Source organism: Chiroxiphia lanceolata, chromosome 2 (assembly GCF_009829145.1).
Source record: "Chiroxiphia lanceolata isolate bChiLan1 chromosome 2, bChiLan1.pri, whole genome shotgun sequence".
Classification (NCBI taxonomy): Eukaryota; Metazoa; Chordata; class Aves; order Passeriformes; family Pipridae; genus Chiroxiphia; species Chiroxiphia lanceolata.
Genome location: NC_045638.1, coordinates 13,540,118 through 13,567,902, shown reverse-complemented (window position 1 = coordinate 13,567,902; position 27,785 = coordinate 13,540,118). Strand labels below are relative to the sequence as shown.

The 27,785-nt window shown below is 38.3% G+C and overlaps 1 protein-coding gene and 1 non-coding gene across 4 annotated transcripts in view; both read left to right on the top strand.

The window, feature by feature from the left end:
- The window catches only part of POLA1 (DNA polymerase alpha 1, catalytic subunit), a 194,001-nt gene that overhangs the window by 13,143 nt on the left and 153,073 nt on the right, over positions 1-27,785 (top strand). For all 3 annotated transcript variants that reach the window (XM_032679036.1, XM_032679037.1, XM_032679038.1), the window contains exons 13-26: positions 6,631-6,705; positions 7,825-7,963; positions 10,973-11,133; positions 12,280-12,364; positions 13,190-13,251; positions 13,994-14,083; positions 15,630-15,746; positions 16,468-16,643; positions 17,050-17,179; positions 17,486-17,605; positions 18,715-18,811; positions 19,325-19,449; positions 21,199-21,348; positions 21,578-21,700. In XM_032679036.1, coding sequence (XP_032534927.1) covers positions 6,631-6,705; positions 7,825-7,963; positions 10,973-11,133; positions 12,280-12,364; positions 13,190-13,251; positions 13,994-14,083; positions 15,630-15,746; positions 16,468-16,643; positions 17,050-17,179; positions 17,486-17,605; positions 18,715-18,811; positions 19,325-19,449; positions 21,199-21,348; positions 21,578-21,700 — 1,650 coding nt within the window. The remainder of the gene's footprint in view (positions 1-6,630; positions 6,706-7,824; positions 7,964-10,972; positions 11,134-12,279; positions 12,365-13,189; positions 13,252-13,993; positions 14,084-15,629; positions 15,747-16,467; positions 16,644-17,049; positions 17,180-17,485; positions 17,606-18,714; positions 18,812-19,324; positions 19,450-21,198; positions 21,349-21,577; positions 21,701-27,785) is intronic.
- On the top strand, positions 19,032-19,162 carry LOC116783543. Its single transcript, XR_004355740.1, has one exon.

Here is a 27,785-nt window from a genome sequence, read left to right as displayed (position 1 = left end):
TTTAAAACTGGGTTGAATGTCAGACTCTCTTGCTGAGCTGTTTTTGGGAACAGATAAAAGTGGTGATACCTAAAGCCTGGGTATCGGCTCATACTGTCAGAGTTTAAAATGAACGATTGGGTTGTCCAGCAGATAACTCCCTACACTGGAATTAGACTGTCTTTGCATTTGGCCAGATATTTTATTGAATTTTATCTCTTGGCATGTCTCATCCTTCCTCTCACCCTTGCTGATTTATCTTTTTAGAGTGCATGCTGTTCAGAGCATGGATTGTTGTAGTGTGGCTGTGCAAGAGGGAGCAAGTTGTGAGGGTTGTCATTCAGTCCTGAAAGTTAAGCTGTTCTGGTCTTAGAGTTATGTACAATAGTTTTAGCAGTGTTATTTTACTGCGCTCTTTTACTGTGCTCTCTTTGCTTAACAGATCCTTAAAATAACATTGGAAAAAGAAAATATTGCTATAATGGAAACTTTGCACATAGATTAATATAATAGTTGTCATAAGTCTGCAGGAAAAGAGCTGATACTGCTGATTGTGTTACAGATTTGGACTGAATTAGTTTGCTAGTGGGAGAAAACTTTACTGTCCATTTGCATAGAGCATTTGTCTTTTGGGGTGGGGGGCAGAGGTGGGAAGCTTGAGTGGGGAAAGCTCGCAAACATGCAAGTTAGGGGAAATGATTGGTTCTGAATGTGCTCAGAAACTTTTCTATTTGTTGAAGTAATTAGTCTGGCAAAGCTGATTTTCATTAGTTGTAACTTTCAATTAGTTGTAACTTTTCCCAGCCTGGCAATGTTGTGACTTCACAGAATTTGTTTCTAAATAGTTGATTAGGAAGTTAGATGGCAAGTGAAAATGCAGAAAGAATGGAATTTAACAATATGTAAATAAAAGGGGGGAAATAAGGCAAATCTGTGTGGTAATTCAGGTTGGAAAGACTCTCAGGAGGTCATCTAAGCCAAAATTAGAGTCATTCTGAAAGTTTAAGGTGTTAAAGTGAAAATGTGAGCAGTGTTTCTCAAACAGAAGAGTCATGTAAGACATGACATATTTTTGGCAGCTTGTAGCTTAGTGTGTTATGTACAGAATTCAGAGAAAATGTGACATTAGTACTTTGTAAAACTTTTTCTTTGTTCTAGCTTATTTTCTCTCTCAAAACTGTGATGTAGCTTTAGCTTTTTCAGTTTTTGCTGTTATTTCTCTTGTATAGGTGATTATAACTGAATTACATGTTGGATTGGAAAAGAATGAATTTAACAATAGATAAAATCCAAGTTTCTGATAGCTTATTGTTCAAAGATCCTTTCAGGAATGAGGGAGAAAACTCATAGAAAAGCAGTTCTTCATTAAAAGAGAGGATGCAAACACTTGCACTCTAGAAATGGAAGGAGGGAGAAAGGTCTCCAAAAAGATGTGCATCTGCTGACAGTCTTCCATCTGTTCCATGGTGTGCTAAGGAAGAATAATGTGAATGAGGTAATAAGAGTAACATAGTTTAACCTTCAAAGATGGCTTTTAAAGATCAAGGTAAACCTGTCAAATTTTTACTGAGCTTACACAGAGCTCAGGGTGAAAGACCCAACAGTCTTGTTGGGATACATGACTACAGAGCTTCTGGGGTCCTTGGGTGTAACACAGGAGTGATCCCTGGCAGGAATAGGGAAGTAGGAGCACTAAGACACTGTTCAGATTTTCCTTTGAATATTATAACATTTGGTCACCCTCATGGGGAAAGATAAACTCAAGCGACTGCAGGTACAGAAGATGGTAATAAAAGGATGAGACAAAAGGAGAATCTGTTATACCAGAGAGAACTATGAAAGGTTTAATTTTTTTAGCTAGTAAAGTGAAGAATAATGATCAGACCTGTTTCCTCTTTAAAAACATTAAAATGGGATGAGCAGCAAGAAAGCTATTTAAAGGACAGTTTTAGCAAAAGAGCAAATTTGCAATTTTTACTTCATGAATAAATTAGGCAGGATAGTTGGGGGTGCAGAGATGCTCTGAAATAATCTGCCAGAATTGTTTCTGAATTGTAAGAATTCAAATTATGTTTGAATTCTTCAGACTCTTCAGTAAACTGAATTTTACTAAGAGGATAAAAGCTATCTTGCTTTATTTTGCTTGTGTAATTTTCTGCTAATTTTAGTACTTACTGCCTTCTGGAATGCTTTAATGAGAACTGGAGCTAGTGGGAGAGTATGGCACTAGTAATACGAGGGATAAGAAAAAAGACAGGATAGTAGAAAGGGCTGTTTGTGGGGTTTTTGGAGGATTATTCAAGGAAGTATTACAATAACTCAGATATTTCAGATTACACAAAATTGATGTGAACAAGTGGCACCACATTTGGCCAGGCTTACATCTCTGCAGCAAGGGAGGCTTTGTGCTCTCTGCAAGATAATTGTGGAAGTAGTGGGGTTGTCCCATTACTGTGTCCTCCTTTTCTTCTGTTTGTCTCTGAGATACCTGAATTTGCCTGGTTATATACCTTATTAATCTGTTTTTCATAAGGAGTCATCATCTTCCTTTTCATTCCAGTCATACCAGCAGAGATGTGTTACACAAGCCTTGCATATGTGTTTTCACAGGGGTGTGCAGGGCTCTCGAATTGAAACTGTTTGTGCCACTGACCTAAATGAATGCTGCAAAATGTGATCTCTACACAGTTTTGCCTGTGTGTTCTTAAGAGCTAATGTGCTTTAGAACTCCTCTGCTCTGTGATGTGCAGCCAGTGGTTCACTACTGTGTTGTTAAAGGTTGGTGTTTTGAAAGATTTTAAAAAAGCCAGTGGCCATGTTGCTCAGGTGACGGGAGGGCTCATGAGTCATTCAGAGTAACATGAAATCTCAGTTTTTGCACAGTACTGCGAAACTGAGAAACTACTCTTCTTGATCATTAGCTAGAATTCGGGAAGGTTACTAACATAGCTGTCATGCACCCAGTGTTCAGAATACAGCTTTTTGTGATGATGCAGAGAGAGACAATATTTGTACACTGAGACAAGTTGTTCCCTGTGCATCTTGGCCTTGCCAGCACCCAACTTTGTCCCTGTGAACAGATACACTTGAGCCATATCATTTCCTCCTGCACCTGCTGCTAATTGTAGCTTCAATGGGTTGCACTGCTGCCAAGTTAGCAAGTCTTCACAAATCAATTTGAAAGCAGCCTTACTCCACTTAGGAACTTAGCAGCTAATCACTGCTGCTCATTTCTGCTCTCTGAAGGGCCACTTGAAGGGCAGATTACTCTGCAGCAAAGCATTCATTCACTGCAGTTGTGACCAGACGCTGGTGTAATTGAGCTGAGCTCTGTGGAATAACGCAGATGAATCACTGCAGCAGACTATTTTTATACTGTGTTCAGCTTGCGTTTGCAACAAGAACTTGTTTGAAGCCTGAGAGGTTGTTGGTTGTTTTTTTTTTTAATTAGAAAAAAAGGAGGGGGCACCAATGATATGTGCTAAAAGCAGTACATTGCCATCTATTATGTTACAGCTCTGATCTGCTCTTTGTGTTAGGTGCTGCTTTGGCTCAACAGTTCAGATCTAGGTTTCCATGCTAATCTGCCGTGCTGATCTGGCTTCACGGTGTTGCTCTCGTACTAAGTTATGTTACACGTCTGCTTCGGTGTAACTGTTGATGCCACAGTAGTTTCTGGATTTGCCTGCTTCCTATTTATAGCTCCCCTACCCAGGCTTTGCAGCCTTACAGCTAAAATATTATTTGAGGCAACAAACTTAGCTGCTGATTGTAGTGCCCTGAGGGAGCTGGTGCTGATGCAATTAATTTAAGGAAAAAAATCCAACCGTCCAACCCCAATCCCAAATAACTTCAAGTTTACCTAACTCTACATGTGTTTTTTAATTTGTAAATTTTATTCCCATTTGTAGTGATCTTGGTTTTTCTCATTAAAGTTTCTCTAGTGGTATATTTTGCTGAGTCTTGTGTATAAAGTGCTGAACATAGTACATTTTCCAGTGAAAAAATGCGATTTTTAATTTAAGTGCCTCTAGAAATTCTTGTAGTGAAGTAATGTGCTAGCATAGTTATGGCATAACATAATAACAATAATACGTAACAGCGGTGCAGACGGTTTGTACCTCTTACAGGGTAGGGCATGGCATTTCAGCAGGTGCTACAGCATTGTTGCACAGGGTACTATAATTGTTTGAAAAATTAAGGTAGTTATTCTTAGAAACTGACAAGCTGTGCGTGTTGTGGAAAATCATTATTATTCTTGAAGAAAGCAGAAGTGATACTTAACTTCCAGTAAAGTTGTACTGAACTGCTTTAATGGTCTTTGTTAGAGATGTGTAAACAAACTTGACTACTTTCTAGTAAAACTCAAGTCACTGAAAATGAAAAATACAATAGTGTCATAGAAATTATTCTATTCAAAGCATATAATAAATTAAACAGCTGGCAGATGGTTGGGAAATCATCTCTCTTGGGTTCCTCTCTGAAGTGCTGGCACATTAAAAAATGCAGTGTAAAAGGAGGAGCTGTGTTCAGCTCAGGGGTACAATCTGATTTGGGATCACAGACATGTGGTGGGATAGGATATGGTTAGGACAGGCTGGGATGGCAAGGAGGGGGGAGTCCCTTTTGTATGTTAGAACAATGGGAATGCATGGAGCCCTGCTTGAAGAGGAGCAAAGAGCTGGTCAGGATTAGAGGATGGATTGATGGAGGTGACATCATGGTGAAGAAAGGAAAGCCAAAGCCCCTGTGGAGTTGAATCTTGTGAGGGTGACAAAGAGCAGCAGGAAAGGCTTCTGTAGGTACAGGCAGACTAGGAAAGAGGTGCTGCTGAAAGGGATGGGAGATGTGGTAACACAGGTCATGGAAAAGGCCAAGACACTCAATGTCTTCTTCACCTTGGTCTTTACTGCTAAGTCCAGCCTTTAGCAATCCCTGACTCCAAGAGACCAGAAGGAAAGCCTGAAGCAAAGAAGACTTGTCCTCAGTGGAGAAGAATCAGTTTAGGGCACATGTAAACAAATTGGACAGATAAATGGGACCTGGTGGGATCCACCCATGAGTGTGGAGGGAGCTAACCAGTGTCACAACGTACTTAGGAGTGTTCTCTGTGGATTTACAAAGGGGAAATCATGCTTCACCAAGCTGGTAGCCTTCTGTGAAGAGATGGACTGGCTTGGTGCACAAGGGAAGAGCAGTGACTGTTGTTTATCTTGACTTTAGTAAGGCTTTCAGTGCTGTCTGCCATAGCATCCTCACGGACAAACTGGTGACGTGTGGGATAGGTAACAGGACAGTGGGGTGGACTGAAAACTGGCTGCACTGCTGGGCTCAAAGTGTTGTGATAGGTTGCACAAAGTCCAAGTGTAGGCCAGTCGCTGGTGGTGCATCCCAAGGGTCAATACTGGATCCAATCCTGCTTAACATCTGTGTTAATGATTTGGATGATGGCAGAGCACACACTCAAGAGGTCTGCAGACAGTACAAAACCAGGAGAAGTAGTTGATACATCATATGAATGTGCTGCCATTCAAAGGAACTTTGACATTCCTGATCTACAGGAATCCCATCAAGTTCAAAAAAAGGGAAGAAGTCCTGTACCAGGACTGGAAAAACCTCAGGCACCAGTGGATGTTGGTGGCTGGCTGGCTGGAAGGCACTCTTGGGGTGAAGGACATGTCGATCTTGCTAGACATGAGGTTGGACAAGAGCCAGCAATGCACCCTCTCAGCAGAGATGGCCTTGGGCTCTCTGGGCTGTGTGAGGCAGTGCCAGCAAGTGTCAGGATTTGGTCCTTTCCCTTTTGCATCCCTGGTGAGCACTTGGGGATCGCTGTGTTCAGCTGAGCTCCCCAGTGTGAGAAATATGTGCACTTAGGGGAGCAAGTCCAGAATACGACCACAAAGATTATTACAAGGCCTGGAGCATCTGTTATGTGAGGAGAGGTTGAGAGACCTGGGACTGCTCAGCCTGGAGAAGAGAAGGTTCAAGGTGAGGGATTGGTGGTGCAGATATTATTATTGTTTACAAACATTTGGTGGGCATGAGTAAAGATGACTCTGGCAGACAGGATAAGAGCAGTAGGTACCATTTAAAACACTCAAAATTTATGAGAACATAGAACACTGCTTTACTGTAAGGGAGATCAGGCACAGGTTGCCCAGAGAGGCTGAGGAGTCTCCATCCTTGGGGATATTCAAAAGCTGGCATGAGAGAGCCCTGAGCAACCCCCAGCTCTGAGTAGGCAGCTGGACTAGACAATCTCTGGAGATCCCTTTCTATCTCAGGCATTTTGTGATTTTGTGGAGGTCTGCAGCCACCAATTCTCATGAGTGTGTCTGAAACCTGTGAATTTAAAGAATGTTCCTGTTTCCTTAGCCACCATGTTTTTTGTTTTGTACTGGCTAGTATACTTGTAAGTCAATTCCGTAGAAACTTTTCATGCTAAAAAAACATACAGAGATTAAATACAGGAACTAAAACATTCTTAGTATCCTCAGCTGGTTTTAATGAGTTGCAAAATTGGTAATAAAAGATCAAGGCCATGATATTTGAAATGTATGTTTTGGCTGGTCTTTATTTTTTAACTTTCCCTTTGGACAGGATGAATATTCAGTTGAGAGATACTGAAAATATCTTTGTTTTATATAGAAAGTGGAAAAATACTACGCTTTTGAGATTCCGGATGTACCAGCAAAGTCTGAATACTTAGAAGTTAAATATTCGGTGAGTACAATTAATCTGACAAAATACTATTACTTGCTTTCCTATCTAATTAAGAATTTTATGGTTTTACTAAATAAAAAAAAATTGCAGGATTTGATCTTTAGTAGCTAGTGGCTGTACCTCTTTTGCAGTGTGCATTTAGTTGCTTGTTATCGTGTAATAATAACAACAAGAAAAAAAGAGGTTAATACCAAAACTTGTGACTTTATTTTTGTTATTCTTTATATGTCAGTTAGTCCTTAACAAAACAGTTCATTACCAGGTTACCTATAACATGGTGATTTGTTAGTGTTCACTCTAGTTATGTAAATGAAACATGAGGGAAACATTTTTTTCCTACAGCTGTTGCATTTCTGCCAACTTCTCCCTGAATTATTATTTGCTTATTGATTTTTTTCACAATCTGTATTTCAACTTTTCCTACTTTATTTTTTATCACCTATTGATGTCCATAATATAGCCAATTAATCTGCTTGCTTACAAATAACAGCTGAGTGAGAAAGACTTTTGTTAAGACCTGTAAAAGTGAGCAGTGAAGATGGAAAAATTCCCATGATAACATCAGTAGCTATTCTTTATTAGCAAAAATATTTAATTTGGTTTCTAACATAAGAGACTCAGCAGTCTTGAACCTGTTGGCTTAGTTGCTGGGACAATGCCTTTTTAAATAATTTTTTTGTACTGGTTTTAGGTGCAAAAGCAGCATCCCATAGAGATTTGCTAGCTGTTTCAAATTCTTCTTTAGCTATGCAGGAACACTTTAACCAGTCATTCTACGTCTGACAAGATTAAAGCTGTAACTGTCTAATTAAGTTTACAACATGAGCAGTTTCTGTATTAAAATGGTCATTGAACATTGCTGTAGTCTTGGCTGATGTATCCAGTATGGATGAAGAACTTCAGTGTGTTTTATCATTACTGTCCTGATTTTTAAGTTGAGCCGACAGTGTAACTTCTTCAGTTACTGTCAGGTATTATGGTCTATGGCTTTGCTTGGGGGAAATGACAGTGATTTCAGGTATTGTGTAGTTTTTTTGTTAAGGTCTGCCTGAATAGGGTGTGTCAACCTTGAAGACTTCTGTGGGGTGAAATGACTCACTGCTCTCTGTTACTTGTTAGGCTGAACACCCTCGGCTTCCCCAAGATCTGAAAGGGCAAACATTTTCACATGTGTTTGGAACTAACACCTCTAGCCTGGAACTTCTCTTGATGAGTCAGAAGATCAAAGGACCGTGCTGGCTGGAAATAAAAAATCCACGTATGGTGGTTTGCGTGTGAAATACTTGTTTGCTGGAAAACATGTAATTATAGATTGGGGGAGGAGGAAATTTAAATTTTACTGATAAATTATCATTTTGTACATTAACCTTGCATTTTATTGGTTTAATTTTCATTATCTAGTACAAATTGGAACTTCTTTTTTTTTGTGACAGCTGTCTGTATAAAGTTGTACACTGTACAGATGTGATTATAACTTTGAATGGTAGTAGGAGGGATCTGTGTAGTGCCTGGCAGCTGCTCTTTGGTGCATAGCCTAATGCCATCTACTAAGCTAAACTTAGTTGGCTAGGGAATTATTAATCTTTCTACTCTTGATCACTTAAGATCCATTTTTTTTTTATGCAGATGTATCTTTTTAAGAACAAACTGCTGCTGCATGGCTTTCTTCTTTGTGTCTTAGGATTGTTTGGTTTTTTTTTTTCTGACTTTTGGAAAAGTTTGTGGTGTGGATCTCTTTCAGTTTTAAATCCTTTCTGCCTCATGAGTGACATGCACGACTTACAGGTGGTTATGCCACTTCATTTTGACTTGGTTACAGCCCTTTATTCAATGTGTGTTGCATATTCCCAGGAACATAGGGATATTTATCATACTGGACAAAAGCTACATCTATTACTGCAATCTCCTTGGGGCTCTTCCAGTTCAGAATTGACCGTATGAGTGACTAACACCAGGAGGATTCTCCTCTTCTGCAGCTTGTTCAGTCACTGACAAAGCTGATATCACTAAGAATTTGGAGCTGGAATGGAGAAGACAAATCCCTGACTGCCAAAAGAAGGATTAGCTGTGATGGGTTTTCCACCCAACATTGGCAAGCATCAGTGTACTTTCTGATATTGATTTTAAAGGCCTAAGGGTGGTTTTTCATCTGCACTCTTTCCCCAAGAATTGACTTTGTATTTCTTTTGCTTTTTCTTTCTTCACATGAAAAGAGTCCAGAGCTGTTTTGTTCCTCATATCCAGTATGCCAAGAGTTAGGGAAATGATAACCAGTGGTTCAGGCAATATTCAATTTTAGTCAATGCTGATGTGTGTTATCTCCCCTTGGAACTACGTTGCCTGAGCTCAGGTACTGATTCCATATCAGAGCTAGATGGCAATCTGAGGCAGCTCTTTTTTTCCACTCCCACCTCTGTATTAGAGCCTTCAGGTTCCAGAGACAGTCTCTGTCTTGGTATCAGAATTGCTCATTTCAAAACTGTCCTGCCCACTCTGTTGAAAAATGACTGTTAAGCTGACTGGTTATATTTATGCAAATTTCTGTTAATGCACTGGATTTTGTGCCCCAAAGCTGGGTTGGTTTTTTTTTTTTGTTTTTGTTTTTGTTTTTTCCTGTGTTTTGGTTTTTTGTTTGTTTGGTTTTTTGTTTTGTTTTTTGTTTGTTTGCTTTGTTTTGTTTTGTTTGCTTGTTTTTAAGTTGTTATGTGTTTTTTGTGGGAGGTGTCTAAAGAAGAGTCTTGCTTTCTTGTGTGGCTTCCCTTACACACTTCCCATAGAGGATAAGAAATATACCTGGGAAGTTTAGAGTAAGCGAGTCCCAAACAATTTGAAAAGACTTGCACAACTTCTTTAAAACATGTCATCAGTATTCATTATGAAGCTGTCTTTGCAGTTGAGTATCAATGCTAGGTGGCACCAGAGCTTTTCTAGAGCAGCAGTCTCCAGTCTTGCACACCACTGTCAGTAAAAAATTGAGCATTACTCCCAGTATATAGATAGTTATTTATAGGTTGTATACATGTACTACTGTAAAAATATGTTATATATATTATAAATTAAACACAAAAATAGGAATTAAAAAGGATGAGTTATGTAAAATAATGACCTTTTAAAGTATTTTATTTGTTAATGTTAGAGAAAATATTTTCTTACCACACCCCAGTGGATTGTCTTGTGCACCCCACTTTTGGAGACCACTGCTTTATAGAGTGCTAGTTGAAGTTCTGGGTGTTAAGATATTTGAGATCAAAGCAGAAAGGTCTTAAGCAGTTGATTGGCTGTCTTCCTCTGGAGAGATCGTCTGTGTTTTATATATGAAGATATTTTAGTCAGCTACCTGTTTGCATTTAGAGCAAGGATAATGAGAGAAGGTAAAATACGTGGGTTTCCAGAGAGGGCCAGAGTTTTCAGGGAGTAAGATAAGTAGGTCTAACAACAGCTGACTTCAAAAGGTTAATCTGTCAGAAATACAACCTCTACTTCTTTCTGCTGTAGTGAGTTACCTCATCAGCATCTTTTATGAATGATCCCTTTTGTTTTTTTAAAGCAAGCAAAGAAATACAGGCCAAAAAATTCTCAAATGATAATGGAAGGTGGACATGTCTTTTTTTTTGTCCATCCAATTTTTTAGCTCTTGTACACTTTAAATAGCTTTTTGTAGTCTGTCTTACATTTTAGGATGCCTTACACTGCCAGGGTAGGATGAACTCTCGTACAAAATGTGCCATCTCTTTATTTCCATAATTGTGTTTTGGAAGGACTGTATCTAAATTAATTATGTGGTGCATTTCAGTCAGTCAAAAATTCTTGTTCTCATTCAATCAAAACTTTTGATTAGCACTGTGGCTGCCTTTTCTCTAGCACTTGAGAGATTTCTTGAACATTCTTTCATTTCACTTGTATTAATTTAATTTTTTATGAAGCCTTCTCCCTTTGAATGGACTACAAGATTAATGCTAAGAGGTGATACGTTAATTTCTGTGGAGTTATGCTCACTTGGCTTATACCTTTCTGTGCTATGACTGTGTGAAGCTGAAGTATTTTTTGCGTTGTGCATCTTCCTGACCTCGATCCAAATATTCCCTCTCTTATTTATGGTTAAAGAGCTTGTGCTGACAGGGGAGTCAGGGCCCAGGAAATTACCAAAAATTGGGCAGGATTAGTGTGGGTCTTGGACTATCCCACAAGGGTAAAACATTGAAAGGATGTGCTCTGTGCAGTTCTGTGGTTCCCAGAAGAATGAAGGTGTCTTGTGTTGTTTCTTCAGAGCCTTCAAATCAGTCAGTCAGCTGGTGTAAAGTGGAGGCTGTGGCCATGAAGCCTGGCTTGGTCAATGTGGCTAAAGATCTTTCTCTTCCTCCTCCTCCTCTGGTAGTCATGTCCTTCAGCATGAAAACCACTCAGAACCCAAAGACTCACCAGAATGAGGTAAGTAATCTGCTCTCACTTTGGTTTGGCTTTGTTTTGTTCTTCAGTGTATACTAAAAAGTTTTCTAAGGCTTGGGGGAGCTTCACCTGATAAAACACGTTTAAATATATTTACTGTTGAATAAAGTTTCTCTGCTGTGGGCTTTTCAAAGAAATTTCTACTGGGGTTTCACCAGCATGACAGCTATGGGTTAGGGGGCCTGTTTGGTGAGAATATTTACTGACAGTGGATCCTACCTATGTTTTCCAGCCTTCTGTTTTGTCTGATGTGCCTCTTAGCTTTAAGACTGTCTCAGAACACCTGTTAATGGATTTTTTTTTTAAAAAGTATCATTTATTTATTTACTTAGGTAGAATTAATCATAGGCTCTAGGTAAAATGACTGAGCTTTTCTGCTGATAAAACTCATTTTAAAATGAGAATTCGGTCTTGATCTTACGGCATCTGCCATTCTGCTATGAGATCTTTTCTCAGAAAGGAGAGGTGTGGGTGGCCACTCTCAGTTGTGAATTGCAGACCCCAATACATACTAAGGCACGTTTATCTTTTTTTTCTTTTTTGTTTTTTTTAACATGAGGTACCCAAGATACCAACAGGACTCTACTTAGCAAGACGCTTTAAAGACTGTCTGCTTTGTCTTCTATTGGGTTTTTCTTGACACTGTCTGGGGAGCCAGGACATCCTGCCAGCAAAGCAAGGAGAAGCATCAGTAAAGCTAATGGGTTCCAAGCGCTGAATCCTCTTGGCTGCTTGGCAATGTTAACTGCTTGCTTAGGGGCAGCCCTTCCTGAGGAAAGGCTTCTCTGCCCTGCTCACATCTCCCCTGCACTCCATAGGGAATCCTTTAAATTGTGGTATCTGTTCAGATTCAGAGCAAAAACTGATAGGAGAAGTTTTCCCAAATGAATTATTTTGCATCTGAAATTTCTAAGATAATCACTTAGGAGGAAATTCTGCTTTATTTTTCTTGAGATCAGTTGATAACTTTTTTCTTTTTAACTGTTTGTAGTTGGAATTAATTTAAAAAAGATCTGTTGTGGAAACAAGAGAAAAGAGATGAGGAAACTTATAAAAAAAGGAGGAAGAAATGAATATTGATATTAGTCATATTTATGAAGTTGTGTATTCTGTATCTCCTCGGTATAGGTTGTGGCTCTTGCAGCTCTGGTTCATCAGAAATTTCCTTTGGATAAGGCTGCACCTCAGCCTCCTTTTCAGACACACTTCTGTGGTATGTACTTGGAACAGCTTATGAGTAAAAAAAAATTAATTCTGAGTTTTTTATTTTTTGTGTGTGTTTTGGTTTTTTGGGTGTGGGACAGGGGGTTATTTATTTATTTATTTATTTATCTATTTATGTATTTATTTATTTTTAATTTTTACTACATTCTGTCACTCCAGCAATAGTGGCTTAGAGTAGATAAGTGATGAAGTTTCAACTCCCAGGCAGGCTTTTCTCCTCATTTTTAATTTCCCTGGTTACCGACTTTTTATCCAAGACTTAATTGAAAAAAATCTTAGTTTGAGATGATGCAAAGTAACACTACTCTATACAGTTTCCTATAATTTTTATTGGTTTTGCTTCATCGTGTGTCTTTTTACTTTCTCCACCCATTAATTTAGACCATTTATTTACTGTCACTTAGTTATTTTTCAGTTTAGTTCTTCTGAACAGAATTAAAAAATTAAACGTCACAATTACGTTTAAACAAGTTTTCTTAGGAAAATAAAAATCTTGCAGCAGTGTCCTTGTAGTAATATCAGCTAAACCTTGAGATTCACTGATTGGAAGTGATGAAGTGCTGAATGCTCATGAGAGGAAGTTCTTCAGGAGCTGTGGACCATAGTTATAATCTCCAATGATAACCTCAAATATGACTGATTAAGACTGTTTAATGCTTTACTAATTACCTGTCTTTAGATAACCAAGTATTCATATAAAGCTTTTTAGAGTTAGAGGTCAGTTTTTCTTGGTTCCCTTTGTTGTGAATGGGTGCTTACTGGGAGAGTACAATGAAGAACTTGTATGTAAGAACAAATATCACTTCTTTTGCAGCTGTTTCCAAACCGAACGATTGCATTTTTCCTTATGACTTCAAAGAAGCTATTAAAAAGAAGGTAATTTCATTTTTTGTAGCCTTCTGATTGCAGTCCTTTATAGATTATGAACTTCGTGGTGCTTTTGGCAGGTTGTGAGGAGAAGTATTCAAAGGAATGGCATGATTATTTTATTGGTTTTCCACTTTGCAAACCTAAATCCAGGTATTTATTCTGTTTTACTTATAAAAACAGAGTTGTGTGCTCTGTGTGATTCAGTACTGCTGCTAACTGTGCTCTTAAAATAGGTGGGGAGTTAAAAGAGTTGGAAAGGTTTTGCAAAGAGGCTAACATTGTGATTCATTTGCATTATACCTGACTTTGTACTCATAGTAAACTGGGAGGATTTGTTTCATCTTTTCGTGGAGAGTAAAATCTGTCAAAATTTAGAAGACATGCTTTCTAAAGGGTAGTGGAAGAGCTGACAGAATAATAAAGTTAGCCATTTTTGTTTTGCCTCTATTTCTGTGTGATCTTAAGCCTGTGAGTGAAGGATGCATATGGAGCATTTTCCTGGTGTGCTTGATTCTTAGGAGGCTCTTAAAATATCACTAGACACCTGCATACAAAAGTAGAATGGAAAAAAGCCTCTGAGAAAAGCTTTCTGTGTCTATGGGGGTGAGAAAAAAATCCTTGAATTATAGAACGAAAGGGAGAGCTCTGTGGTGCTTTATTATTGTCTTGTAACTAGTAGGGGAGAGGAGATGTTTCCATTTTAAACTTATTGGGTCATTGAAATCAGGTGCTCTCTTGCTCCTTTTAGAATGCTAAAATAGAAATCGCTGCAACAGAGAGAACACTGCTGGGATTTTTCCTGGCGAAGATTCACAAAATTGACCCAGATGTTGTTGTGGTGAGTAGTTCTGAGACTTTGAGAGTTAAATTAAAGCATATTGTCAGTTGGTCAGCTTTCTTCTCTTTCTTTTGTCCCCTTATAGGTTTTTTAATGTTTGTCTTAGGCTGCTTTATGAATTGGGTTTGCTTATAAGACAGCAGGGATATTTTGATACAAAGATGATACAGAATTTTCCCTGACAGTGTTTTATACATCCTATTATTTCCTGTAATAGCTAAAATAGGCAGTATTTCCACAATACCTGAAACAAGTATTTTTTTCTTTACTCAGAAAGACAAAACATGACAAAAAAACTCTGATTTTCTAGAAAAATGGGAATTCTTGGTAGATTTAAGAGTCTATTTCAGTTCAGATGCTCATATAATTTGTGTTACCATTTAGATTGTGTTTATGCTGTAAATCAAAATGATAACCTATACAAATCTGTGGGATCTGAGCAAAGTTTTTTAATAAGCATTCTTAAGTTTTCTAATGTGTAGCTGAGGATTTATTACAATTACTCATTTTCTCTTTTTGTTATCTTTAATTACTGTACAGTCCTGAGTTTCACTTACTGAAGTTTTGAGGACAATTTGAAGTTGGTTATAAATCTGAGGTGGTTACACACAACTTGTTGTTCTTCTGTAGGTAAATACAAATGATTAAGTGGTGGGAATACGATGAAAAGAGCAGTCAGATTCCTGATGTTTTCAGCTCACTGCAGCTGGTATCCAGTATTTGCCCTATGACCTAAGCTTCCTGGTGGTTATGGGAAGGAACTGAGGGGAACACTGCAGGGGAACACTGGTTTAAAATTGAGGATGCCAACAGTAGGGGTGTGAGATCTTCTGTCCTGAAAACAGCAGAGCTGTGTTAGTGCAGTTTAATTTGCACCTGGTTTAATTAATGCTGTTGAAATGCTGCTGCTCGTTTTAAGGAGTTGCTTCTACAGCACAATCTTGCACTACACAGAGGTACCTGGTAGAGTGGACCTGCAGTTCCTGGTGACTGACTTGTGTTTATCAGGGTAGCATTTTGCTTTCAGCTCAGGTTACAGAGCAGTGTCATCAATGTCCTTAGCGTTGTTTAAAATACTTCTGAAGTGCTTTGGTATGTAAATGTTGGTTGCAAGATCTTCCCGTCCAGATTTAACAGCTATGCCCGTTGTAGTGTCAAAGGGAAAAATTACATTATTTTGATGTAAATATTGCATCTTTCATGGATGGAGACAAAAGGAATTACTCTTAGCTTAAGTTTATATGCTCTATGAAGAATGTTGTGGTTTTTTTCTATAAAGCTTTAAATCCTAATGTCTGCTATCAAAGCATAAAGCTATGAGCCAGTTATAGAGCTGATTTTGGTATTCTGCTGAACAGCATTGTTAGTGTTAAGACTAATGAGTACTGTTGATGAACGTTCTCTTAGAAAGTGCTTTCTGCGAGAGAGATAATGCCATCAATTAGTTGGAAAAAACCTCAAAGGGCAAAGGAATACTGAGTGTGTGGAAGTAAGTCTTTCAATTTGCATTTGTTGTAACCTTTTTTGTTATTTTTTCTGCTTCAAGGGTCATAATATTTATGGATTTGATTTGGAAGTGCTGCTTCAAAGAATTAATTTGTGCAAAGTCCCTCACTGGTCCAAGATAGGTCGGCTGAGGAGGTCTAACATGCCAAAGCTTGGGGTAATAAGATTGCTTAAGTCTTTTAAGCCCCTTTATGTTGTGTGTGATTAAAAATGAATTAATTTTTCTGAGGAATTGTAAATGTGACACTGACGTATTTTGACTGTTGGTCATGCTGAATTTCATGTGTCCCAGATCAGAAATTGAGTGTTTATATGACTTTTATTACAGTAATAGGCTAAACTGATTTTCGAGTTAGGCTAATTTAGTTTACTTATCTCAGCTAGATGATGGTAATGACAGATTAATTGCAATAGTCTTTACTGTAACAGTCTTTGTCTGCTGTAACTGTAAAATGAGAAAATGCAGTTTGGATTGATGGGTGAATCATCCCATAGAGAGCTGCTAAGTTAATTCTGTAGTTCTTAGTCTATATTTGTTCAGAGGACAATGTGTGAGACTTGGAGTACTGAAGTGCTGAACGTGGCTGTGTTCTTGCATGTTCCTATCATTCCTTGAGGCCAAGATGGTGAAATCTAACTAGTAATGAGAATTAAGTATCTATTTCTTAACATTCTTATACTGAAAGATACCATGGATTCCTTTAGGGCATCATTGTAAGTCTTTAATATTGGTCATATTTAGTAGAACATTAGACTATTTAGTGACCAACTGACTTGACTGAGCCCTATAAACATATATTGTGGCTAGATTTTTTTTTGCTGATGTTTGTACATTTAATTCTGTTTGGGTTTTTCTCTCCTTGTGTGATATGGTTAAGGGTCGAGGCGGGTTTGCTGAAAGGAGTGCTGCCTGCGGTCGAATGATCTGTGATGTAGAAATTTCTGCCAAAGAATTAATTCGTTGCAAAAGTTACCATTTGTCTGAACTGGTCCATCAGATTTTGAAAACAGAGAGGGTAACAATTCTACCTGAGGAAATTCGAAATATGTACAGGTATGTTGCTGATTGGGGTTTTCAGTCCTCCACTGGAAAGTAGCAGATCTGGTTTCCCAGCGTAAAATTTTAGGCTTGCTTACTTCATTTGTCATGTAGATGCTGACTTAGCACACCGGTATTTGAAAAGTTAAATACTATTGTAACATTATGTTACAATGTTTCAAGCCACTTGTGTGTGGTGGTTTATTGTGTGAAGCAAACTGAGTTGTCAGAACATTGATACAGATACACTAATAGGTTATGCAAGCTTGAGTTTTGGGATGGTTTTTCAATTACAAGAGCTTGCTGTATAATTCAGCCCTGGTGTGCTACAGGTACCATGTATTCTGTACAGCATATAGGTCTAAACTACTACAAAGGAAGCTGATTTTACTTTGTTAGGCCATTCTCCTTCTTTTCTCAGTGATTCTCCTCGCTTGCTGTTCATGCTGGAAAACACCTGGACAGATGCCAAGTTCATTCTCCAGATCATGTGTGAGCTGAATGTTCTGCCACTGGCTCTTCAGATAACAAACATCTCTGGGAATGTCATGGTACATTTTCATTACTTTCTGCCCTCCTCCCTTTCCAACCTCCTCCAAACAAGGCTTAATTTCTAAACACTAGTTGAGAATATATGATGCTATAAATTTTTTTCTGTGATGAGTGGGAGAGTTCAATGTTCTAATCGGGTAATAATATAAAACTTTCTTGAAAATACCACATTTGAGTTTTGTGCAGGGTGGTGATACATAATGTTGAGTGAACTTAAATAGTTCAAGGACATTGCCTAGTCTGCTTTACTATGTCAGTGTTTTCTCTGCTTTGCTTTGAGTTCTTTTTTTCACCCCTCTCTTTAGTCGAGGACAATGATGGGCGGACGATCTGAACGTAATGAATTCCTGCTGCTTCATGCATTCCATGAAAAAGACTACATAGTGCCAGACAAACAAGTTTTTAAAAAGCCTGTGCAGAAGCTGGTGGGTCCAGTTTTTCTCCTTCCAAGGATTTTTATTAAAAGATTTAAAAAATTCTATCTTTTTTGTATTACTGTTCTGTGAGAACACAGAGAACCCCAAACATACATTAGTTACAACTTAATGTTACAGCATATGCTTAGTTAAAATACTTTTTTTTTGTTGACTTGATAATGAGAGTGGGACAGTGTAACAGCTTTTCCATTGTGTTACAGATCTATGGAAACTCAATTGTTCTGTTAGTTTAAAATTAAAATAAGCCAAGTACTTGACTGTGTAGGGAAACAGTAAAGAAGATAATCTGTGTTGCTTAATAGATACACTTAAAATTATTTTGATGGTAAACAGTATTTCAAGTGTAATTAGTTATATGGGTAAAATATCCAAAGGCATCAAAAGAAATTCCTTTGAATAATACCAGTGTAAATAATATTTATAGAAACATCCATTTGTTTTGTTAGTGAACAAATTAAAATTTGAGAAAGTACTTGTATTGCACTATATTTTACTTCTTAATTTTACTTTTATATAAGTTCAACAGCAAATTCCAAAGCAATAAGTTTTCTTGATTGTATTGTTTCATCAAAGCTGGAATTTTAAGTGATTTAGAATAGAATTGAACAACCAGTAGAAAAAATCTTACTACTACGTACCAAATAACAGGATACTTTTTAGGTCAGTAATAATGTTTTTATTTGTTTTATTAATAATGTTTTTATTTGTTTTATTAATGTTTTTATTTATTTTATTTGTTTCAAAAAACAACATTGTAATTGGGCAATCATATGACTTCTGGGTCATGAATTGATTTTTTTCCTAGTGTTGACCTTTACAACCAGCTGGAAAATGCATACTAGTGCCATGTTGCATGATGACAATACCTTAAGGTCTCTTATTAGCAGTTTGTTCCTATCAGAGTTGGTTTGAATGCTGTTTTGACATGTAGAGAGCTTTAATAAGGATCATGATGAAAACACCATGTTTTGCATGTATTTTAAAAGGAACTTGGTGCACTGGCTCCCAAATTCATATTTGATTTGCCAAAAATAACTCGTCTAAGATTATAGAAATCTTAGAGACTAGATAATGACTTTTTTAAATGCCACATGTAGGTGGATGAAGATGAGGATCTTGAAGATCAGAATAAATCAAATATAGGGAAAAAGAAAGCAGCATATGCTGGGGGCTTAGTCTTGGATCCCAAAGTCGGTAAGATGTGGCAATTTTCTTTCTTCTATGAAGGTAGAGACAGGTAGATTATATTAATGCAGAGAGATTGCAGTGGGGAATCTGTCTCTTCTGGGAGTTTGGTGTGGTGGTTGTGGCATTGGGGGGAGGTGTCACTGCACACAACAAAATTCCCAACACTGATTGTGGAATTGCTGGTTTTGAGGAATTAGGACTGTGTATATGTGTATAAATTTTCTAATGGACACGTAAGTTTTCTTTCAGTTTCTCCTCTCTGTGGGGAAAACTGTGCAAGTGTCCTATAGTAACACGGAAGCTATCTGTTCAACTCTGGTGAGTTAACGGGGTTGGATCGTTCCACTTCTGACAGCTTTCTGTAATGGGTAGTGGTGCATCTCAACAGCTGCTTTAAGGGATTTAGATTATGAAAATGTGCTACAGTGTATTACTGTCACTTACATATTAATTGTGGAGTTGTATGGAGTCCTTCGGGTGACTGAGTAATTATGACTTTTGTTTTAAACTCTGTTTTAGGTTTTTATGACAAGTTTATTTTGCTTCTCGACTTCAACAGCTTGTACCCATCGATTATCCAAGAGTTTAACATCTGCTTTACCACAGTGCAGAGATTGTCATCAGAAGCACAGAAAAGGGCCGAGGTTTGTGTGCTTTAATTTATGGCTTCAGTTGCACCGTCTTAACTTCAGTGTGTTTTCTGTGAATCAGCTCTTTAAAAAACTTCTTTTCCACTATTTAATATTTTTTTTTGTCCCCTCTCACACATAAAAAGTGATTTTTGTTTAGAGATGCGTCATATTAAGTTTGGGTTGGGAGTTTTTCAATATTTAATGTCTCTCACCTTCCTTTCTGCAATACTTACACAGAATCTTGCTAAGTTCTCTCCCTTCTAGTCTTGGCAACCTCATGAAACAAGTTTTTGCTTTCCAGCCACATGTCCTCCTAGCAGTTTCTGAGCCACTTGACCAGTTTCATCTGAACTTGGTAGAAGCTTCCAAAAGTTAGTTGCTACAGAATTCATGCAAACATATCTGAATGAGGGAGACAAAAGTCTCATGGTTCTGTCTACAGGAAAGAATACGATAGGAGCTCAAGCCTTATTAGACATCAGGAAAATTATACGTGTGTCTTGGGGGGTGATGACTATGTCAGCTGTGGTACTAGCTTCACAAACAGTCATACTGTTTAACACAGCATTAAACTGTATTAAACACAACCTGAAGGTGTAGTTCCACTGTTTTCTAAACAGCTAGGTTGGCTCTGGCTTATCCGTGGCTGGAGATTCTCATTTCCTCAGCTGTGCTGAAACAGTTGTTGTTGGAGCTGTGTTGTAAACTGAAGCAGTGGGCTTGTCAGGTCTAAAGGTTAAACACTGAGGCTTTTATTTTTAAGTGCTTTCAGCTCTCTGGTTGGAATTAGTTAGTCCCATAATGACTGAAATATCTGTACCGTATCAGAGAGGAGGAGATAAGTATGCAGAATTCTGTCAGTAAGTTCCTCCAAGCTCTCAGTGGATTTTCCCTGCTTTTTGAAGTGTGCTTCAAGCTGAAGCAGCTCATTTTGGTTTCTATCACTGTACGATGTTTATTGAGGCTTTGGTGTAATTTCTTGTTACAGTTCTTCCCAGACTGCTTTACTAAACTTACCGACCTCATAATGTCTCTATTGCCCTTCTTTGTACATTTGTCTCCTCCATTGTGTTTGAAATTTCTTTCCATTTTCACTGATCAACCATTTCTTTAGTTATGCTAAGAAAAAGAAGAATTTATGCTTTCTCCTAAATTGTTGTTTTGCTATAATCAAAAGTTGCTTGGGGTGGAGTTTTTGTTCTGTTGCTATGCTGGATTTCTCTTTTGTCAGTTATATCATTCAAAGTATCAGTTCCACAGAGCATGTGCCCCATTTGACAGTTCTGAACACCGACAGTACTTATGTGATAATAAAAAAGGTGTGGATTTTATCCAGCACGGAAAGAATTGCTTCTTTATATTTTTCTGTCTGTCTATCTATCTATCTGTCTATCTATCTACCTATACCTAAAAGTTAGAGTGTTTGTGTGTTATTTATCTGAATATATATATATGTGTGTGTGTGTGTAAATATATAAAATCACACACACACTAAAAAAAATCTTCCTGCTACTGGTCCACACCTCTCTTGGGTTTCTCCCAGACTGAAAGAGACTTAGGCCCTGTCCCCCAGAAGGGATGAAGTATTATAGTTAAACACTGCAAAAACTGTCTCATGCTTGTTCTAGACTGTGTTTTGGGTGCTCTGCAGGAATAGACACAAGCTGTGTGATTTTGTTTTTTTCCCCAAGCTTTTCACTTAACACATTAAAATCTAATTTTTGAGCAAGAAAATGATAAGCTGTGGTGATCATTTGACAGGGTGAAGAAGAGGAAGAAATTCCAGAGCTTCCAGACCCGTCTGTGGAAATGGGAGTTTTGCCTAAAGAAATCAGGAAACTGGTGGAGAGAAGGCGTCAAGTTAAGCAGTTAATGAAACAGCCAGATTTAAATCCTGACCTGTATTTACAGGTGTGTTCTTTAGAACTCCTTTGATTTTTCCTCCCGTTTCCTTTAAGTGCCCTGATCAGCCTTGTAGAATAGGGATGATTAGTAGTGAGCAGTGATTGTAATGTGCTTTATTTGTAGCCCATCATTGCTTCAGACTGTATGAAAAGCTGTGAATGTAATTGTGAGCATTAAGTTCTATCCTCTGATGGCTCCGGTTGGATCATTTTTTGCTGGTTGTGTTTCTTTGCAGTATGACATCAGACAGAAAGCTTTGAAACTCACTGCTAACAGTATGTATGGCTGCCTGGGATTTTCCTACAGCAGATTCTATGCCAAACCTTTGGCTGCTTTGGTGACACATAAGGGGAGAGAGGTAAGTCATTAAACAGATTATACACACATGTAAAAAGGCTGGATTTAAGCTTTTTTTCGTTGAATAGATGAATGGTTTTGGTCTTGAAGCTGCTTTTGGTTTCAGAACTGTAAATTTTTCTTTCTTGTACTGAGGAAGTTGGAAAAAAAATGAAACTAATATCTAGAAAAGAATCAGATAAATATCGCCAGAAGTATGACAAGTTGAAGCTCTAGCTAGAGCCTTATTTTGGCTCTGTTTGGTTTCAATGGGCCAGATTATGTTGACAAGAAAAATCAAGGCTACTTTCATGTTTTTCATGAATTTTCAGTTTTGCTTAATGGGTTAGTCTTTGATCTAGTGGTATGCTTCAGCTTTGGGTGAGCTTGACTTTAGCCAGACTGTCCTGTGCCCTGGTATGTGGAGCTCCTGAAACACTAAAGTTTGTGATAGGGCTAATTAATCACAGGGAGGCAATGGATTATGTATCAGGGCTTATTTTCAGAAACTGTTTGTTCCTTGAAATGAAGTTTTTCGTTAGCCTCAGATATTATTTTAAGAGTTGCTCTTGATTTTATAGGCAGAACTACTCTTGTTATTGATGAGGATGGCAGCCCAATCAGTCTGGTCCCAGTGGGAGAAATAATCAATAAAGATCCAAAACACAGCAGCCCAATCAGTCTGGTCCCAGTGGGAGAAATAATCAATAAAGATCCAAAACACTGATACGCAGCATCTTAAAACATATTTTTTCATGATGTTTCATATTAGTTCTTTATAGACAAGGATGCCAAGCAGGAGTCTGCAAAGGTGCCAAGAACAGATGTGTCTGGATGGCTGGTCAACCTTTAGTTGATCAAGGAGATGGATGAGGTCACATCTCAGAGAGGCAAATCCTCCCTGTGATGTGAGGGCACAGCTCTCCTTGTTGTGGACTGACACCCAATGCACTGAAGGGTCATTTACAATCCCTGACTTACTTGCATGGGGGTGTTTTGTTTCTGGTAACACATCTTTGATTTTAAAAGTCTTCCTTCTCTAAGACATAACCCTACATTTGCTGCCTTCCCAGTTTGCATAACCTGAATGTTTAACCTTACACACGTGTTTAACTTAGAAATAACTTCCTGTTTTGATAACTGTAAATGTCCTATGCAGCCACGTGAATTCAAAAGTTAATGTTTCCTTTAACGAAGTAGTGTCTTTTTTGCTGTGAGATTCTGATGTATTTGTCTCTGAAGCTGGCGTGCAAAGCAGCTGAGTGTCACAGCTTTATATTTTCTAGTGGTATTTTAAAAGTAATGAATGTGACTTTTTTCAGATGATCTCCAGTAGTCATATAGAGCGCCTGTCACAAACTGGATATTGTATGGATACTTAAGCTTTTGGCCTCTGTTAAGGCTGGGAAATACTTTTTGTTTGCGCATACAATTTATTCTCATTTGTTATCAGTTATGAGATGGCGGTGCAAGAAATTCTGGTGTTCCTGCATTATGTTCCAAAGAGATGGTGAAAGGGGGAAATCCTAATTAGGTGATACAGGATGTACTAGGGAGCACTTTGAGGCGTTCTCTCTTACACAAGTTTATTTTTGGTTGGAAAGGATTTCTTACCTCTTGAATTCTGGTGGTTCTAGACCTGGGCTGGCTTGTGCCAAGCCTTTGCATCCATTTGAATCTCCAATTTTGTAGTTGCTCTGAGGTTGGGGAAGAACTTAATACTGTGGCACAGTATTGCCTGAAAGCTTGTTGTAGCCAGTGCAGGTTTGAAGTTCCTCTGTGAGATGGGGCTACTGGGAGCACAGTAAAGAGGTGCCAGTGAAAATCTGGGAGTGGGTCCGTCTGGCAGCACTAGTGCTGAGCTCAGTGGGACAGCCCTGCCTTAGTAGGTCTTTTCTGTGCAGTAGGAGCACCTCCTGTAGAGCTAAAATGATCTTCCCCCTCCCCCCCTCATTCTGTGATGTAGATTAGTATTCATTAATCTGGGTACTGTGGATAAAGCAAACTTGAACATTTGAAAACTTTTCAGGATGGTCTGTAGTTTCGTGCTTCTGTGCAGTATGATAGATTCTGGTGAAGTACGCTATATATGCTCTGTTCTGAAAACTTGTATTATTAGGTAGGTAGTCAGTATACAGACACAGCTCTTCTAGTTGCTTATTTCTTGATTAGTAGGTTTTGACACAAAAGATGACACCAGAAATATCTAATCTGGAAAAACATTACTTTACATTTTTATATTAGGCTTTCCTGTCGTATGTTTCCTCTTACCACTTACTTAACATTCACCTCTTTTATATTAGACTTATCTGGAGGTTTAGGTTTTCTGTATGAAAAGGTTAATTAAAAAGTAACTTATGGAAAATTTATGGTCTAAATTTAAATGGTCTTTTCTGATGATCAGCAGTTAATACTTTTTTTTTTTTTTTAAATGTTCCAAGGGGGCCTTAGTAAACACAAGTAGACCTGTAGAAGTCTAAGCAGGAAAAATACTGGGTGGGTTGAAAACTGAATTTAATATCTGCACTAACACAATTACAATTCAATTGTAAATCTTAGTGGGAGATACATACTTCATGTTGAAGTTGTTGAAGTCCATCCTGGCATTAAGTTTTAACATATCTAAGAGAGACTGAGTTTTGATGAGTCCTGTAAATTGCTGTTTTCCACCTGTGTGACTGAAGACCCTTCCTCTGAAGCTGTAGGAAGACACGAATGCCTCCTGCCAAGTGCTATGTACCACCTCCCGTGGACTTTTAACTTCTCTCTGTGGTTTGGCAACGCTGGTGCAGTAAAAGTAGTGGAGCTGCCGTGGTGTTCCTTACCGTGACTAAAAATTCTTGTAGTTATACATTGCCATTTTAAAAACAGATCATAGAACTGGGTGATCTCTTAAGTCCCTTTCCAACCCAAACCATTCCATGATTTCTTGGCAGTATAGTCCATCGAAGCTCAGTTCTCTTCAGGGAGCAAGATACGAGCTAGCACTTACCCTTTATTTACCTTAAGACAGGGAACAGAAATGTAGCAAAGGCTTACAACTCTGGCCATGTGCAGACTGGATCCAGCAGAGCTTAGCGAGTGGCATTCCAGGGAACGGGGTTTTCCGTGGATCGTGTGGTAACGGCGGGGAGTTCTCGCTAGATGGCGATAGAGACCTTGGGATCCTTAATCAATTAAGACTCATTTTTGTCACGAAGTGTTTAAACGTTGATTATCAGGTTTTTCGAACGGGTCTTTCTTGTTGTGGGTAATATTTAGCAGGGGCATATCAGCGTGAATTTGTCAGAATTTAGTGTAAAGTGCGTCACATGTAGGCTGTTTAAGTTTTGGTGTGTTTTGGAAGGAAAAAAAATGTCAATTTATGGCAGGAGTGAGTGAACACTATAGCTCAGATCTGTTTGACATTTTTGAAAATGTAAATATTTTCCTGTTTCGATTGTAAGAAATGCAATCAAAAGTTCTCATATGTACAGTAAAATAAAATACTTTCTACATTTGCAATGCAAAGGTTGCATTATTGTTCAGGAATGTGTTAGAGGGATTCCTGGACTTTCCCCCTCTCCCTCCCCCCCGACACCTCCCATGTTAGTAAGCATTTGCCTGGACATTGCTCTTGTTGTAACTACAGCAGTTGCTTGCATGGAAAAGTAATAGGAAAATATTTAATGTATTTTTAGCTGTCCTTTAATGTAATTTAACAACTGGAAACGAGATGAGTCGGTGTTGTACAACCAGCCAGCTCTGCACTAGCAGGCAGTGTAAGGTCATGCTGTTCTGGCCTCCTTAAAGGACAAGCCTTTTGATGAAGTGTCAGTTGTCTGGTTTCCTAAATGCAGGATTTCCTAAACGCCATCTGCTGCAGGATTCTCCTACAGGACAGCAAAGTTGTTGAGAGAATTTAACTGTAGACAGCTTGGTTGCTAATGGTTGCCACTCAAAGCTGAGGCCTTTTCCAGGTGCTTGCTTTTTTCTCCACGTTGTTTCTCACTGTTGCATATTTTTGCCCAAGCAAACTTGCTTTTGAAAGGAAAATAACACACTTACTGTTTTCAGCAGTGCTAACAGGTAACCTAGAGTTACAGTATGCAAAATAAAAGGGAGAGAGAGGCAGTTGGGTTAATTCCAACTTTCTCATTCAGATCCTTTAGATACATTCTCAATTAATAATTAGTTTAAGGCTCTGACAGTCAAAAGGAAAGAATAAAAACATGTTATTGCTGCAGTCAGGGAAAAGAATGGATGAGGGAGGAGAAAAATGAAGGGGAGAAAGATGAGCTCATTTTAAAAAAATTAAGGGTAAGTAAGTAGGTTAATGGCCGTCTATTGTAATTATGTTCTGTAAAGAAATCCAGGCATTTCTTTTTTTTTTTTTTTTAATTTTTTTTAAGTCCTGTTCATCCAGGGAAATTGATCATCAGCTGCTTTCTCTTAATTGAACCTAAACCATTGTTTATACAGTCTGCAAGGGTCCTCATGTGCATGGGGCAATTGGCAGACTCCTGGTTTCTTCTGTGTTGTAGTATGGGAGAAGGGGAATTGGTAAAAGAAGGAAAGAAGCCTCCTGAAGTCTCCTATAAGCATGCTGTCTGTATTTAAACAGGGAATGCAACATCAGTATAACAATTTTGAAAGACATGGAACTTGATGGCAAAGAGTTTCTAATTGCTTTTAAGTATAAAAAAGGCAAACTGAAATCTTATGAGAAGTAGTGCTAAATTGTTGCATTGTCCCTAAATGGAAACCGTTGGGGTCAAACCAGTTGTCACTGTTGTTAAATTTATCATTATGTACGCAATTGTGAGCCTGTGAAAAAGCTATGTATGTTATTCTGCATGCTAATATCCAAAATGAGTTAGAATAGACAAGAAGAGGCTGCTTACAATCTGAAAATGAGAACTGAGTACCAAGTAGTATTAAAATTACGGAGCATCTTAACATTCCTTGAAATACTATTATTGTTAGTCAAGTGCATGAAATGACATCTGGTCTGATAAAGACTTTTGCATCTCCAAGGAGAGGAAATGAAATGTTTCAATTCAGAAGAATGGCCAGAATATTCTGGGTGAGGAGGAAATTAGTGAGAAGGGAAAAAAATTATTTTATTTTGGGTGGCATGTTGGTATTTTTTTTTTCCCCTCTGGACAGAAAGGTTTTATTTAATGGATATTCACTGAGAAATGTTTAGAAAGATTGATCAGATTCAGATTGATTGTACAGCAAGTCAGATGAATAGAGACCTTTTTTTTTTTTTTTTTCTTTTTTACTGCTTATTTTAAGATTGTGCTATTACGAGAGGTGTGGTGCCACTCACTTCCTGACTGCTGATTTCTGTGGATGGGTTATAGCAATTGCATGGCCCCATGGTGAGTTGGATCAGCCTGGTGATCCGAGTTGAAAACTGACTCCGGAAGAAAACCAAATTGATTTCAGTTGGATCAATAACTCAGGGACTCACTGCATGCTCCTAGTGCTGGTGGAAAGGAGGAGGTTGGACAGTGGGGCAGGCCCAGTGTGAGATGTAAGGGGTCTGGTATGGCCAGCTATTTTTCAGCTCATACTGTGGGGTTGATGTTAATAGGACGAACACGTGGGGGTTTTGTTTGGTTGTTCTTGTCTTTTTTCTGTACTTTTGTTTTTTTCTTATAGTTTCCTGTCCTGTGTTTTTTTTCCTGTCTTGCCGAAAGCTACAGATTTTGCTTGAGTCATATCTTAACCTGGCTGACTAGGTAACAACAAGATACTCCTCACCCAGAATTGTGGTAAAACTGAAAACAAGGTTTACTGGGAGATGTGAAAGAGCGAGATCTCTGGAACATTCTCCATACCTGAAATGTAACAGTATGTCCCCTTTTAGAAGCCATATGTGTTGGGTAGAGGGCTGATGTCAGGATCAGGAGAGGTAGAAATCTCTCCACATCCACTGGGAGCAGAAGGACTCTCAGATGTGCAATAAAATATTGGGGAATACACTGGAATCCTGCAACCCCCAAAATTTACCATACTTCGGCTTCAGAATTACTGAAGAAATCCTTTAAACCTATCTAGAATACTGTAGGGATTAACAATTCCTTTCAGATACTGGCATAGAGATGCCTCATAAAAGG